The sequence below is a fragment of the Oncorhynchus masou genome, chromosome 24 (genome assembly GCF_036934945.1).
Source record: "Oncorhynchus masou masou isolate Uvic2021 chromosome 24, UVic_Omas_1.1, whole genome shotgun sequence".
Classification (NCBI taxonomy): Eukaryota; Metazoa; Chordata; class Actinopteri; order Salmoniformes; family Salmonidae; genus Oncorhynchus; species Oncorhynchus masou.
In genome coordinates this window covers 86,053,088-86,068,512 of record NC_088235.1, presented here as the reverse complement: position 1 = coordinate 86,068,512, position 15,425 = coordinate 86,053,088, and the positions used below count along the sequence as shown (strand labels likewise).

General features: G+C 41.7%; 1 protein-coding gene across 5 annotated transcripts in view; it reads left to right on the top strand.

The window, feature by feature from the left end:
* LOC135512899 (tetratricopeptide repeat protein 39A-like) overlaps positions 1–15,425 on the top strand; it is a 36,227-nt gene that overhangs the window by 13,174 nt on the left and 7,628 nt on the right. For all 5 annotated transcript variants that reach the window (XM_064935390.1, XM_064935387.1, XM_064935389.1 and 2 more), the window contains exons 2-10: positions 4,551–4,655; positions 11,924–12,055; positions 13,436–13,479; positions 13,844–13,911; positions 14,059–14,123; positions 14,217–14,316; positions 14,514–14,579; positions 14,701–14,809; positions 15,007–15,074. In XM_064935390.1, the coding sequence (XP_064791462.1) occupies positions 4,551–4,655; positions 11,924–12,055; positions 13,436–13,479; positions 13,844–13,911; positions 14,059–14,123; positions 14,217–14,316; positions 14,514–14,579; positions 14,701–14,809; positions 15,007–15,074 (757 nt within the window). The remainder of the gene's footprint in view (positions 1–4,550; positions 4,656–11,923; positions 12,056–13,435; positions 13,480–13,843; positions 13,912–14,058; positions 14,124–14,216; positions 14,317–14,513; positions 14,580–14,700; positions 14,810–15,006; positions 15,075–15,425) is intronic.

Sequence of the window (15,425 nt, the reverse complement as noted above, 5' to 3'; positions counted from 1 at the left end):
ATCCCCATGTCATTAGCCTGTGAATGAATGGAAATACAGGCTTGTTGTTCCATATGATCCCTAGTGGACTCATTATAGTTTGAGAGATTTCAACCATGGTCTAGCACAGGGATGGGCAACTGGCAGCACACCCTTTTGTAGGCCCGTGGATTCATTTAGGAAACATAGAAACTCAGTTGCGAGAACTCAATTGCGGTCTCAACTTACTGTTGAGTTAGAATAGTACCTAAGGTGCAATTTCGAAATTTGTTTGCGCATCAGCAGTTTTTCCTCTTATGTCAGTCACGGACAGTCACTCAATTAGCCTATTTCAGGATTTGTTTTTTTAGATTGTTAAGTTAGTCTAGCCAGCTATCTAAACTTGTAGTTGTCATGGTCGAATTACAGTGCATGGGGCTCCCATTGATTTTGTTAGTCATTCTCACTCAGATATCATACTAAAGCCTGTAAACATTTCTCTACATCCTATGGCAGAAGGTGTACAATTGCAGTAAATTAGCTGTAAAACTGCTAATTTTTCTCTTTGTCTCATGACAAAATTAGTAGAATTGCATGAAATGAATTATAAAATTGCTAAATCTTTTCTCCGCCCATGGCAAAATGTGTAGAACTACAGCAAACTTACTGTAATTTTTTTATTTTAAATCTCCGCTGTCAAGAGCAGGGCGGCTAAGATGTTTGGCTCACAAGGTGGGGCCCATTTGGGAACCCAAAGGGTTAAGGTCGGCTCTGACTGCATGTGTTGGTATGGATGTCATTGAACAGACCCACGAGACACTTCTGCCCCTAATGATGAATTCCGATTTATTTGTGGTTCCCACCCCATCAATGTTGCCCTGGTCTAGCATAAAGAAGTCCTATGTATCACTGATCTGCAGGAATGTAAAGGGATGTCAGTCAGCAGTCTTTATTGTAGAGATTCTCCTCAGTTGTGTCAGCCAGACTCCATTGTTTGGTTCAAATACATTGTGTCCATGAGTCCAATTTGCTGAGAAGACATTATGTCGACTTTGGGACTGTTAAGCTTGGGGTGGTTTAGGTATGGTACAGTTTGGCAAATAGTGTGACGAACCCCCACTTTGTTGTGAACTTCAGAGGCCTCAGCCAAATTGTTGCTGTGTCTTTCTAGGTATATCTCTGGACAGCTTTCTTGGAACCTTTTTATGAAATGTTATTGTGGTCACACCGTGGTTCAAAGGTACAGATCCTTTCTAAAATATCTGTTGTAAACAAACATAAAAAATGTTAATCAATGAAAGTACAGATGAAGTTGGAAGTTTACATACACTTAGGTTGGAGTCATTAACTCGTTTTTCAACCACTCCAAAAATTTCTTGTTGACAAACTATAGTTTTGGCAAGTCGGTTAGGACATCTACTTTGTGCATGCACACAAGCCATTTTTTCAACAGTTGTTTACAGAGAGATTATTTTACTTATAATTCACTGTATCACAATTCCAGTGGTTCAGAAGTTTACATACACTAAGTTGACTGTGCCTTTAAACAGCTTGGAAAAATCTGGAAAATTATGTCATGGCTTTAGAAGCTTTTGTTAGGCAAATTGACATAATTTGAGTAAATTGGTGGTGTACCTGTGGATGTATTTCAAGGCAATGCCTCTTTGCTTGACATCATGGGAGAATCGCAAGAAATCAGCCAAGACCTCAGAAACAAATTGTAGACCTCCACAAGTCTTGTTCATCCTTGAGAGCAATTTCCAAACGCCTGAAGGTACCACATTCATCTGTACAAACAATAGTACGCAAGTATAAACACCATGGGACAACACAGCCATCATACCGCTCAGGAAGGAGACACGTTCTGTCTCCTAAAGATGAACGTACTTTGGTACGAAAAGTGCAAAACAATCCCAGAACAGCAGCAACTGACCTTGTGAAGATGCTGGAGGAAACAGGTACAAAGGTATCTATATCCACAGTAAAACTAGTCCTATATCGACATAACCTGAAAGGCCGCTCAGCAAGGAGGAAGCCACTGCTCCAAAACCGTCATAAAGCCAGACTACGGTTTGCAACTGCACATGGGGACAAAGATCGCTTTTTGGAGAAATGTCCTCTGGTCTGAACAAAAATAGAACAGTTTGGCCATAATTACCATCGTTGTGTTTGGAGGTGCTCTATTGTTTTTAACGGAGAGGAGTCTTGACATCACCAACAGAGATTTGTTTGGATGAAGATTCTAGCTTTATATTTAAAGATGTGGTGAAACCCCACTTATTTTTTTAATTAAATCACCCATTTGAAAGACCCGTAATTTGATGCAGAGCGAATGAGAAAGCAGCTCACTGAAGAAACAGTGAAAAGAATCTAATCTTGTCAGATAAGAAAAATCTAGCGTTAGGCTGATAGCAGTAAAAGAACACTTAATAGTAGATGCAGTGAAAACCATGTACACTGAACAAAAATATAAATGCAACATGCAACAATTTCAAATAAGGAAATTAGTCAATTTAAATAAATTATTTAGGCCCTAATCTATGGATTTCACAGGACTGGGAATACAGATATGCATCAGTTGGTCACAGATACCTTTAAAAAAAATGTATGGGAGTGGATCAGAGAACCAGTCAGTATCTGGTGTGACCACCATGTGCCTCGTGCAGTGTGACTTCTCCTTTGCATAGAGTTGATCAGGCTGTTGATTGTGGAATGTTCTTCCACTCTTCTTCAATGGCTGTGTGAAGTTGCTGGATATTGACGGGAACTGGAACACGCCGTGGTACACTTCAATCCAGAGTATCCCAAATATGTTCAATTGGTGACATGTCTGGTGAGAATGCAGGCCATGGAAGAACCGGGTCATTTTCAGCTTCCAGGAATTGTTTACAGATCCTTCCAACATGGGGCTGTGCATTATCATGCTGAAACATGAGGTGATGGCAGCGGATGAATGGCACCTCAATGGGCCTCAGGATCTCGTCACGGTATCTCTGTGCATGCAAATTGCCATCGATAAAATGCCATTGTGTTCGTTGTTTGTAGCTTATACATACCATAACCCCACCACCACCATGGAGTATTCTTCTTCACAACGGTGACATCTGCAAACCGCTCGCCTACACGACGTCATATCATCTGCCCGGTACAGTTGAAACCGGGATTACTCCGTGAAGAGCACACATCTCCAGAATGACAGTGGCCATCAAAGGTGAGCATTTTCCCACTGAAGTCGGTTACGACGCCAAACTGCAGTCATGTCAAGACCCTGGTGAAGAGGACAACCACACAGATGAGTTTGGTTGGTTGTGTGGTGCAAACCCACAGTTTGGTTGGTTTGGTAGTGCAAACCCACAATTTCATCAGCTGTTCAGCTGGAGTGGTTACACGTGGTCTGTGGTTGTGAGGCCGGTTGGATGTACTGCCTAAATCTCTACAACAACGTTGGATGCGGCTTATGGTAGAGAAATGAACATTCAATTATCTGGCAACAGCTCTGGTGGACATTCCTGCAGTTAGCATGCTCCCGCAACTTGAGACATCTGTGGCATTGTGTTGTGTGACAAAATGGAACATTTTAGAATAGCCTTTTATTGTCCCCAGCACAAGGTGTACCTGTGTAATGATCACGCTGTTTAATCAGTTTCTTGATATACCACACCTGTCAGGTGGATGGATTATCTTGACAAAGGACAAATGGTCACTGACAGGGATGTAAAAAAATATGTGCACAACATTTGAGAGAAAAAAGCTTTTTGTGCATATGGAACATTTCTGGAATCTTTTGTTTCAGCTCATGAAACATGGGACCAACACTTTACTTGTTGCATTTATATTTTTGTTCAGTGTAAAAGCCTGCTCAGATTGGGTGGGAAAGTGAGACAATATCATGACCTACACTCCTCACAGAATGTTTGGAGGTTGTCCGTGTTCCCCTTGCCCCCCCTCTCCCACACCCCCACTAACAACAGAACAGGGGCACTGCAGCAGAGCTGCCTGGGAGAGAAAACAAGTGACGTTTCAGTGTAAAAGCCTGCTCAGATTGGGTGGGAAAGTGAGACAATATCATGACCTACACTCCTCACAGAATGTTTGGAGTTTGTCCGTGTTCTCCTTGCCCCCCCTCCCCCACATCCCCACTAACAACAGAACAGGGGCACTGCAGCAGAGCTGCCTGGGAGAGAAAACAAGTGACGTGGCTCTTTTTAAAGATATCCGTTACTGTAGATGGAGCCAGTGAAGTGCTCCTTTGTCGTTAAAGCTGTGTCATCCTACTCTACAGGCTGCTACTCTACATAGAACTCAGACATGTCACCTAGTTTACATGAACAAACACAGGTTTTGTCCTGGGTTTCATTCATATAATAATAGAACATATTTAGGTCCACTGGGAAGTTGGCAGTAATCAGCTTCTTTCATTCAACAATGTAAACCTAATTTATCAGAGGTAAATTATTTTCTGTTCTGAGGGGATGTCAAGAATATAATGTGTTATTCTAACATTTTGGTCCTGCACTGAGAAGCAATGGGTAGGTACTTAATTGACCTATGATTCATCTCTCTGTCCCCTTTACCCCTTTTCTGTGTCTCAGGTCCCAGAAGTCGGACCTGTCTTTGGCCCTGGAGGACTGCATGGCAGCAATGGACCTGTTCCTGAGGAATGACTTTGATGAGGCCCTGTCCAGGCTTCGCTGCAGGTGAGAGACCTGTACCCTGGTAATGTAGTATCCACACAGGTGGCTGGTGGTAATACACAATGTGACTGGTGCTACAGTGTACACTCTGAGCTGGTTTCATAAACATCACCACCTCTCCTGTTTGACACCCATTCAGCATTGTGTTCAAACACACCATCATCAAGTTTCTTAAATTTCCTCTGTGAATTTTCTCCTCCATTATCATGGCCTTCTCAACATTCAATCTTTTCTCTTCTTTGGCCACTCCCAAGTCCCAGTTTCTCTCCAGCTCTCCCTACTGTGTCTTCCATTTGCCATCCTTTCGCTGTTTCACAACTCAATAGATGTACTTAATCCCTTTCAGTTCCCAATGTTGATATCTTGTCTTAGACTAGGCTACCATGTATTCAGAACTATGTATACAATTAATCTCTCCAAGTCTTGGCATATTCTGTCAACTGTCACCCTGGGGCGAGACAAGGGGAGTGATGGTAGACTGAGTTGTGTATGCAGAGCAAAGGTGTAGGCACTTAAACTCCCCTATGGCTTCCTTTGTTTGCTATTCCAAGAAACCCTTTGTGAGAAAGGTCTCAAGAAAGCCTCCATGTCATCAGAATCCTAGTGTGTAATATCACCTAATGTTTGTTGAGCATAGATTTACACAGCAGTTTGTGGTAGAATAATAATAAGAGAAAATCTATGGAAGGAAAAAACCTGTAGAGAAAGCCTGTGGTGCTGAAATAGCAATGTCTCTCTCTCCATCTCTTCTATCCTCTCTCCCTCCTTCCCCTCCCCTCAGGCTGATGTATTGTACTGAGGCAGTAAATTGGGCCAGGTATATTCCTGAACCTCTGCAGAGCAGTGAGCACACAAAGTGGCAGGCTTTCTCCCATATACTAAACTCTTGTAATAATGCAGAGTATGTTTATACTGTGGGGTCTGCCCTTCCATGTCACAGAATGATGAACACAGCAATATAATGTATGTTTTAACGACTCATGGTGTAATCGTAACAACATACAGGAACTCAAGTCCTTTTTGTTCACCTGACCTAGAATTCCTCACAATCAAATGCTGACCATATTATCTCCCAAGAGAATTCTCTTCGGTTTTTGTCACAGCCGTGAATATCTCCCCTCAAGCCAATCCCACAACGGCCTCTCAAGGAACTTCACTGAAACCATATATCCCGAAACTGCATTTATTTATTGTAGCTGGGGATTTTAACAAAGTAATTTTGATAACAAGGCTACCTAAATTCTATCAGCATATTGATTGTAGCACTTGTGTGGGCAATACACTGGATCACTGCTTCTTAACTTCCGCGATGCATACAAGGCCCTCCCCCTTCCTCCCTTCGGCAAATCTGACCACGACTCAATTTTTCTCCTCCCGTCCTATAAGCAGAAACTCAAACAGGATGTACCCGTGAATAGAACTATTCAACGCTGGTCTGACTAATCGGAATCCACGCTTCAAGATTGTTTTGATGACGCAGACTGGGAAATGTTCCGAGCAGCCTAATATCGAGAATAATATCGATATACTGATTTGTTGAGTGAGTTCATAAGGAAGTGCATTGGATATGTTGTACCCACTGTAATTATTTAAACCTACCCTAACCAGAAACCGTGTATAGATGGCAGCTAAATTGAAATCGCAAACCACCGCATTACACCATGGAAAGAAGATTGGGAATATGGCCGAATACAAACAGTGTAGTTATTCCTTCCACAAGCCAATCAAACAAGCAAAATGACGGTTTAGGGACAAAGTGGAGTCACAATTCAACGGCTCAGACACGAGACGTATGTGGCATGGTCTACAGACAATCACGGACTACAAAAATAAAACTAGCCACATCACGGACACCGACGTCTTGCTTCCAGACAAACTAAATACCTTCTTTGCCCGCTTTGAGGATAATACAGTGCCACCGACGCGGCCCGCTACCAAGGACTGGGCTCTCCTCCTCCGTGGCCGATGTGAGTAAGACATTTAATTGTGTTAACCTTTGCAAGGCTGGCATCCCTAGCCGCGTCCTCAGAGCATGTGCAGACCAACTGGCTGGTGTGTTTACGGACATATTCAATCTCTCCCTATCCCAGTCTGCTGGGATAGGGAGAGAACCATACGCATATTATTTAAAAGGAAGACATAAATCAAGAGATATCTCTTGAAAATAAATCTCTTGATTTATGTCTTCCTTTTAAATAATATGCGTATGGTTTTTGATGTGACATACATTTGATGATAAAGTGTATATTTACACATAGTGAAAGTGAGTCACCCAAAAAGCAAAACTTTATTTTCGATAGGTAAGGTACCCAGGAAGACACTACTCATCTTGTGGCTAATAGACTAATGATTTTGTAAGTGCTGCTTCTTTTTGTGCAGAAGTCCTCTCGGTAGTCCCATGAGTTGTTTTGTGGTCAATGGCAGTCAAATGTCAGGCATGCAGACATGCAACATTCCACTTAAGAGACTTCTGTCGCACCTGCATTGTCTCATAGCTACTTTGACTATGGTGGAACTTCCTGGGAACCAGTCAGACCAGCACTCTTGGGTGTGCATTGTCAGATCTGCAGTGTCACATTCAGGGACTTAACTTGGGCCTGTTTCCAAGGGACAATTTTACAACTTAGGGTATTTTCACATATAGTTCTCTTTAAAATAACCAATCTCAGTCCTCTTTAAAGTGAGCTCTCGGGTAAATAAATAGCAAAATAACTCTGTTCTCTTTGTATTCACACTGCCCTTGGCTTTGAATGAGGACTCAACTCTTTTGCCTGTTCACTTCACCTATTTTGTGGTCTGTCCTCTTTGCATTCACATTGCTATGTTTAGAATTGGAACCAAGAACCTTTTCCTACATTCTCTCAATGCACTCTGGGTTTTTACAAATGCAGGACAAGCTATCCCATCAGAATGTATTATTCGACAGCTAGATATACGTACTTAGAGTGGGGAGAACAAGTATTTGATACACTGACGATATTGCAGGTTTTCCTACTTACAAAGCATGTAGAGGTATGTAATTTTTTATCTTTGGTACACTTCAACTGTGAGAGACGGAATCTAAAACAAAAATCCAGAAAATCACATTGTATGATTTTTAAATAATTAATTTGCATTTTATTGCATGACATAAGTATTTGATCACCTATCAACCAGTAAGAATTCCGGCTCTCACAGACCTGTTAGTTTTTCTTTAATAAGCCCTCCTGTTCTCCACTCATTACCTGCATTAATTGCACCTGTTTGAACTCGTTACCTGTATAAAAGACACCTGTCCACACACTCAATCAAACAGACTCCAACCTCTCCACAATGGCCAAGACCAGAGAGCTGTGTAAGGGATAACATTGTGTACAGGATAAAATTGAAGACCTGCACAAGGCTGGGATGGGCTACAGGACAATAGGCAAGCAGGCAACAACTGTTGGCACAATTATTAGAAAATGGAAGAAGTTCAAGATGACGGTCAATCACCCTCGGTCTGGGGCTCCATGCAAGATCTCACCTCATGGGGAATCAATGATCATGAGGAAGGTGAGGGATCAGCCCAGAACTACACGGCAGGACCTGGTCATTGACCTGAAGAGAGCTGGGACCACAGTCTCAAAGAAAACCATTAGTAACACACTACGCCGTCATGGATTAAAATCCTGCAGCGCACGCAAGGTCCCCCTGCTCAAGCCAGAGCATGTCCAGGCCCGTCTGAAGTTTGCCAATGACCATCTGGATGATCCAGAGGAGGAATGGGAGAAGGTCATGTGGTCTGATGAGACAAAAATAGAGCTTTTTGGTCTAAAGTCCACTCGCTGTGTTTGGAAGAAGAAGAAGGATGAGTACAACCCCAAGAACACCATCCCAACCGTGAAGCATGGAGGTGGAAACATCATTCTTTGGGGATGCTTTTCTGCAAAGGGGACAGGACGACTGCACCGTATTGAGGGGAGGATGGATGGGGCCATGTATCGCGAGATCTTGGCCAATAACCTCCTTCCCTCAGTGAGAGCATTGAAGATGGGTCGTGGCTGGGTCTTCCAGCATGACAAGACTCGAAACACACAGCCCGGGCAACTAAGGAGTGGCTCCGTAAGAAGCATCTCAAGGTCCTGAAGTGGCTTAGCCAGCCTCCAGACCTGAACCAAATAAAAAATATTTGGAGGGAGCTGAAAGTCCGTATTGCCCAGCGACAGCCCCGAAACCTGAAGGATCTGGAGAAGGTCTGTATGGAGGAGTGGACCAAAATCCCTGCTGCAGTGTGTGCAAACCTGGTCAAGAACTACAGGAAACGTATAATCTCTGTAATTGCACACAAAGGTTTCTGTACCAAATATTAAGTTCTGCTTTTCTGATGTATCAAATACATATGTCATGCAATAAAATGCAAATAAACTACTTAAAAATCATACAATGTGATTTTCTGGATTTTTGTTTTAGATTCCGTCTCTCACAGTTGATATGTACCTATGATCAAAAATTACAGACTTCTACATGCTTTTGAAATAGGAAAAACTGCAAAATCGGCAGTTTATCAAATACTTGTTCTCCCCACTGTATATGTTTGAAGCTAATAGATTGCATTTAGTTAAAAGATGAGACATAATAATTGTTATCAGAAGATACAATTACCATGTAAATATTATTGGTAACAGAATAAATAGCTGAAGAATAACTGCGGATTAAATAAATACTGTAATCAAACATTTTACACCCAATGTAGGCTACTGCCCCTTTAAGAGCTAGAATAGATTTTGAACCCTATGTTGGTGTCTTCTCATGCTATTCGAACCCTACAATCGAATAAACAGCTTGTGTAAAGAAATAATCTTAACTAAAAACTCCACACATGTTTTGAAATGTCTATAAATCCTTGACAATCGCTAATCAATAGGCCTAACCAGTGGCAATTTTAGCATATAAATCTTGGTCAGGCAAAAAAAAAATGTGGGAACATGCCAGCAAAGCCACAACACTAAACAATACATGAATTGCACTATAATGGTGACAAACGCTGCACACAAACTGGTAGGGTAGGTAGGGCCTACATAAAGCTATCCCAACAGTAGATTCCCAACAGCAGAGTCCCAACAGCAGTCCCAACACCTGCTACACCTGGCTATCAGCTGAGCCTTGTCTGGCAGCGAAACAGTTCATTCAGCCTCATTTATTGCCTTTAAAAAACCCATAGCTGATATGGCTGACTTGCTTAAACAATTAAATACATGTGGTTTCTACTGACAATTGAGATGTGCAAACTATAGCATGAGGGGACAACAAGCGGATAAGAGGCAATCTGTAATTTCGATTAAGACATTAATGAGCGAGCGACGACGGACGTAGTCAATATAACTATTTGTTCAGCACTTTTGTACAGTGACAGAATTCAGAACATGGGCCCTTCTTACAGTGTACTCCCTGTATAACAAGTCAGAACCGTAGGATAAATAAATGGGTCATATGAAAAGACAATGAAAGCTCTCACAATATTCGATGATTACATTTCTCTAAAACAGGTGTTTGGCTACATGTGCACCACCAAGTCAGAAAAGTAGGTGAAATTAAGAGTTGAAAAAAGACCAAATTATTAGGGTGAGACACATTGAACGCCGTTTGGCTCTCTTTGACGCATTAAATAAGCTTTTAATTTGACACGTCAAATAACACAATTCTATTATAGAATGCTGTGTGTGCTGAATTTGAACGTGCAAACCAAGCACCATCACTCCTATCAGTAGCACTGTCAAAGTTGTACAAAAAAGTTTGCAAACAAGCACACACCCGCCACCGGCCACGAACGATGTGTTTACAATACCGCGTTGGTGAATTGACCAAATTATTAGGGTGAGACACATGGGCTATTAACAGCTTACTACACAACATACACTTAGTATAACTTTCTTAGCTACAGTATACATATCTACCTGGCATATTATGCAGTAGCATACAAAACATTTTTGGACTAACCTTGTGAAGGTGGTGTGGCGGTCCTTTGTGGACATATTTTGTCATCAAACTTTGTCATCAAAGTCTGGCATTCTCTGGATTTATAGTGGGACCACACAGCCACTACACTGAATAGCAGACTAGTGGTTGCTTTGCAATGCTTGCAGTTAGCCACTGATTCCTTGAAAACCACTCATTGTTGAATTTGCGATTTCCAACTTGTGTAATTTTAATGTCCAATGGCCGATGAGCACCGATATGTTTTATCTATAATTTCTCTTTATTATTTCACTTCATATGACAAGGCTTAAAAATGATTTGCTAGTAGATTGTCACCTTGATTCATGATGATGACTGCTAGTTAAGACTTTGAAAGTAAGATGTTGACATGATCAGTCCAATCTAAGCTTCGGTACATATACAGTGCCTTGCGAAAGTATTCGGCCCCCTTGAACTTTGCGACCTTTTGCCACATTTCAGGCTTCAAACATAAAGATATAAAACTTATTTTTTTGTGAAGAATCAACAACAAGTGGGACACAATCATGAAGTGGAACGACATTTATTGGATATTTCAAACTTTTTTAACAAATCAAAAACTGAAAAATTGGGCGTGCAAAATTATTCAGCCCCTTTACTTTCAGTGCAAGTTATTTAGTCTGCCTGGGAGCAAGACATCCTGGTCCGTGACGGGGCTGGTTTTCTTTTTGTAATCCGTGATTGACTGTAGACCCTGCCACATACCTCTTGTGTCTGAGCCGTTGAATTGAGATTCTACTTTGTCTCTATACAGACGCTTAGCCTGTTTGATTGCCTTGCGGAGGGAATAGCTACACTGTTTGTATTCGGTCATGTTTCCGGTCACCTTGCCCTGATTAAAAGCAGTGGTTCGCGCTTTTAGTTTCACAACAAATAAGAGGTTAAAAACAAAAGAGTAACAATAAAAACTGAAAGATTCAAAAAGGTGTAACTTGTTAAGCACATTTTTATTTCTGAACTTATTTAGGCTTACCATATCAAAGGGGTTGAATACTTTTTCAGCTTTTAATTTTTCATTCATTTGTAAAAATTTCAACAAACAAAATTCTACTTTTACAATATGGGGTATTGTGTGTATGCCAGTGATAAAATCAGGCTGAAACATAACAAAATGTGGAAAAAGTCAAGGGGTGTGAATACTTTCTGAAGGCACTATACTTGTGCTCCTTCTCTTTTCAAGACGTGCAAAGGAATATTTTTTGTTGAGTCATCTGATTGCATTTTGAGGATGCAACAATAGCTGCTAAAAATAGAGCTGAATATTTCTGTGCTGTCTTTTTTTCCCCCCTTCCTAGAACCAAAGACAGCATGTACCATGCACTCACATACGCAACCATACTGGAGATGCAGGCCATGATGACCTTTGACCCGGAGAACATCCTGGCAGCTGGTAACACCATGAAGGAGGCTCAGGCAGTGTGTCAGCGGTAAGGCTCATTTGTAAAGGATCCACATTCAACGAGCAGGAAAATGTCTCCGCACCCTTCCTGTTAGATGCACATTTCTTTAATTGTGGATGAGCTTACGTCAGTCTACCTTCATCAGAGCATGTCTCCACAAACAATAGTGGGACAGATGAGGCCACACAGTGAGCCAGTGGTAATTACAGACACCTGTGGTAATCTAAAGTACCACTAGATGTCATAACATCAGAAATACAGTACAAATACTATAAAATATTCTACACATATTTCTACTAGAACAAAATCCATGTACAAATAAAACATTTGGTGTTCGTATAAGGAACCCATACTTGCAAAAAGAGAGCAATACAGCTGAAAAGAGGCATTAAAAAAATGGGTCCACATAAAATATATCGATTTTCAAAGTTATTTTTATTTAATAAATTCAAAAACAAAGGTTTTGACTTGGTGGTAAGGCTGCCTTATCAGATCTATTCAATCATGAAGAGAGGAACTATATGATCCGATCAAGTGAAACCACTTTGTGAATTGTGTAACACGTGTTTTTAACCAAGTAAGTCTCATTTAACTAATTTAATTATGAACAACAACAATATACAGAGGAAATCCATTTGGCTCTTGAGAAACCTGGCCATTCCATTGGTGAGGGCCTCTGGCTATTTTGGGAGATGTCCATCCTGGTCTGTGGTGGCTGGTGAGCTCCATGTTCTGGGAGATAATCACAGAGTAGATATCACCCAGGATCTACCAGATCTTGCTGGCTGGGGGATTTTGAGTGGCCTGTAACAGTGAGCGCTGGAGTCAGTGTGTGAAATGTCCTGTACGGACGCGCCTTTCCAAAGGCTGGAACACACACACAAACTCCCGGACTGGGCCTGCCACACCTTCTGAGACCCTGGGGGGGGGGGACTCCATGACACAGCCATCTGCCTGGCTACAAGGCCCAGGACCCTGTGTTAACCTGGGAGACGCTCTACATCTTACCAACATAAGCCATGGAACGTGGCTGGGCCACACTGATTTGCATGAAATGTAGATATCTATGCAAATACAACTTTTACAGGAGCTTTAATGTTTTCCCATAGATCACAGTAAACCACTCATTATACTTGTGTATCTCCCTTAATCCATGTTATTCGTCTAATTCTGAAACCTGATTTTAGTTAGAAATACTGTCTGTCAATGTCTGTCTGAATGTGGTTACTACATATCACCGTTTTTCAATATCCAAGCACAGGAATGTGTTGAATTCCCAGATTCTTAGCTCACACATCCACAGACTGGTGTTGAGTTGTTGTGAACAAACACTGCTATATCTGTCTCATCAAACACTGTAATGTGGCATGTTGGATTTGGTGTGTAATGAAGTGTATTCTCTCCCAGGTTCCGCAAGAAGACAACCTTTAGCAACAGAAACTCCACAGAAGGTTAGTATAGTTAAAACATACTTACTTCAGTACATTCCACTTAGACATAGACATATTATTTTATCACAGGCCTCTTATCTTATCACTCATTTCACAAGTGTAAATTGAACAAAGTTTTTTATAGCTGTGTATTCCTAAGTAAATAAAACACAGCTGCTGTGATACTGGAGAATATACTCTGTTTTTGAGTGATTTTAATGTATTACTCCATTGCTTCAAGCCATGATGGTTGTTCACTAGTTGTTCAGTAGTTGAGAATACAGTTTAAAATGTGTTTCTTGTCTGTGGGTTTATTGTGCAGCCTCCTGCTGATGTAGTGGTTTCAGTATGTCAGAAGATAATTGTGCTGTCATTTTCACCTCAGAGGAACTCCACGCTGAAGTCTGCTATGCAGAATGTCTCCTGCAGAGGGCAGCACTCACCTTCCTTCAGGTAACCCACTGCTACCACAACATCAGTAACACACACCCACACACTCTTTATCTCGCTGAAGCACTGATACAGATTTAAAAGTTGATTGTGCATTTATGATATTGTTCTTTGTATCCTTAAACGTTTTCTTTCCCCCTGTTTTTGTAGGATGAAAACATGGTCAGTTTCATCAAGGGAGGAATTAAAGTGAGGAATAGCTACCAGACATATAAGTAAGTACTCTTGATGTAGTGCATGGCCCTTATAGTGCATTCCCCTTATGTCTCAACTCATACTATAGTAAAGGATGTATATCTGTATTTCAGAGAGCTTCATACGGTCCTCCAGTCCTCAAGCTACGTCCATGGTGACAATCATGGGCATTTTGAAGGCGGGGTCAAGCTTGGAGTGGGATCCTTCAACCTGGTGAGGGGAATGCTTCATGTCACAAACGTTTGTGGTCCAGTTTTCTGGGCTAGTAGACTGTATAGAAGGACCTTTTGGGGTGTTATGGCTGTAGCTACTCTGTGTAACTCAAAGCATGGTCCTGATTGGTACAATATGTAATTGTGTCTGGCTCATCTTCTCACTCTTTCACTCCTGTGTTCTTGGGTTTTGTACAGATGATCTCCATGCTGCCCACTCGGACCCTTAGGTTGCTGGAATTTGTGGGTTTCTCTGGAAACAAGGTAGATCTCCTACTGTTAGGCAGGTGGCCCTGAGATGACGTGTGAGATGCTGGACTAGACTGGGCTGGACTGGGCAGGTTTAAGCTAAGCCCCCTGTGTCCTGTGTTGTGTGTGTCTGCAGGAGTTTGGCTTGCAGCAGCTGACGGAAGGCGCAGTAGGGCAGACGTTCAGGTCCTTCCTGTGTAATATGCTGCTGCTCTGCTACCACACCTTCATGAGCTTCATCCTGGGTGAGAGAAAGACTGATGTTTCCACACATCAAATGTTACCACACTGACCTTTTCTACTGCCAAAACAAGCTCTATATTGTAGCCTAGCCACATTCTGGTTAGTGGTCACCTCTAAAGGAAAGGAAAACCCTGGTCATTGCAGAAATGTCTTAAACTAACATGAAATAACATTGTATTTTTCTCCTCGCGGCTTCCAGGCACTGGGGAAGCGGATGTGGAGGATGCAGAGAAACTCCTTCAGCCATATCTCAAACGGTATCCTAAGGTCAGTGAGAACATTGTAGCATGTACACTGAGTATACAAAACATTAAGAACACCTGCTCTTTCCATGATATAGACTGACCAGGTGAATCCAGGCAAAAGCTATGATCCCTTATTGATGTCATTTGTTAAATCCACTTCAATTAGTGTAGGTGAAGGGGAGGAGGCAGGTTAAAGAAGGATTTTTAAGCCTTGAGACATGGATTGTGCCATCCAGAGGGTGAATGGGCAAGACAAAATATTTCAAAGTCCCTTTGAATGGGGTATGGTGGTATGTGCCAGGTACACTTTTTGTGTCAGGAACTGCAACACTGTTCGGTTTTTCACGCTCAACAGTTTGTATCAACAATGTTC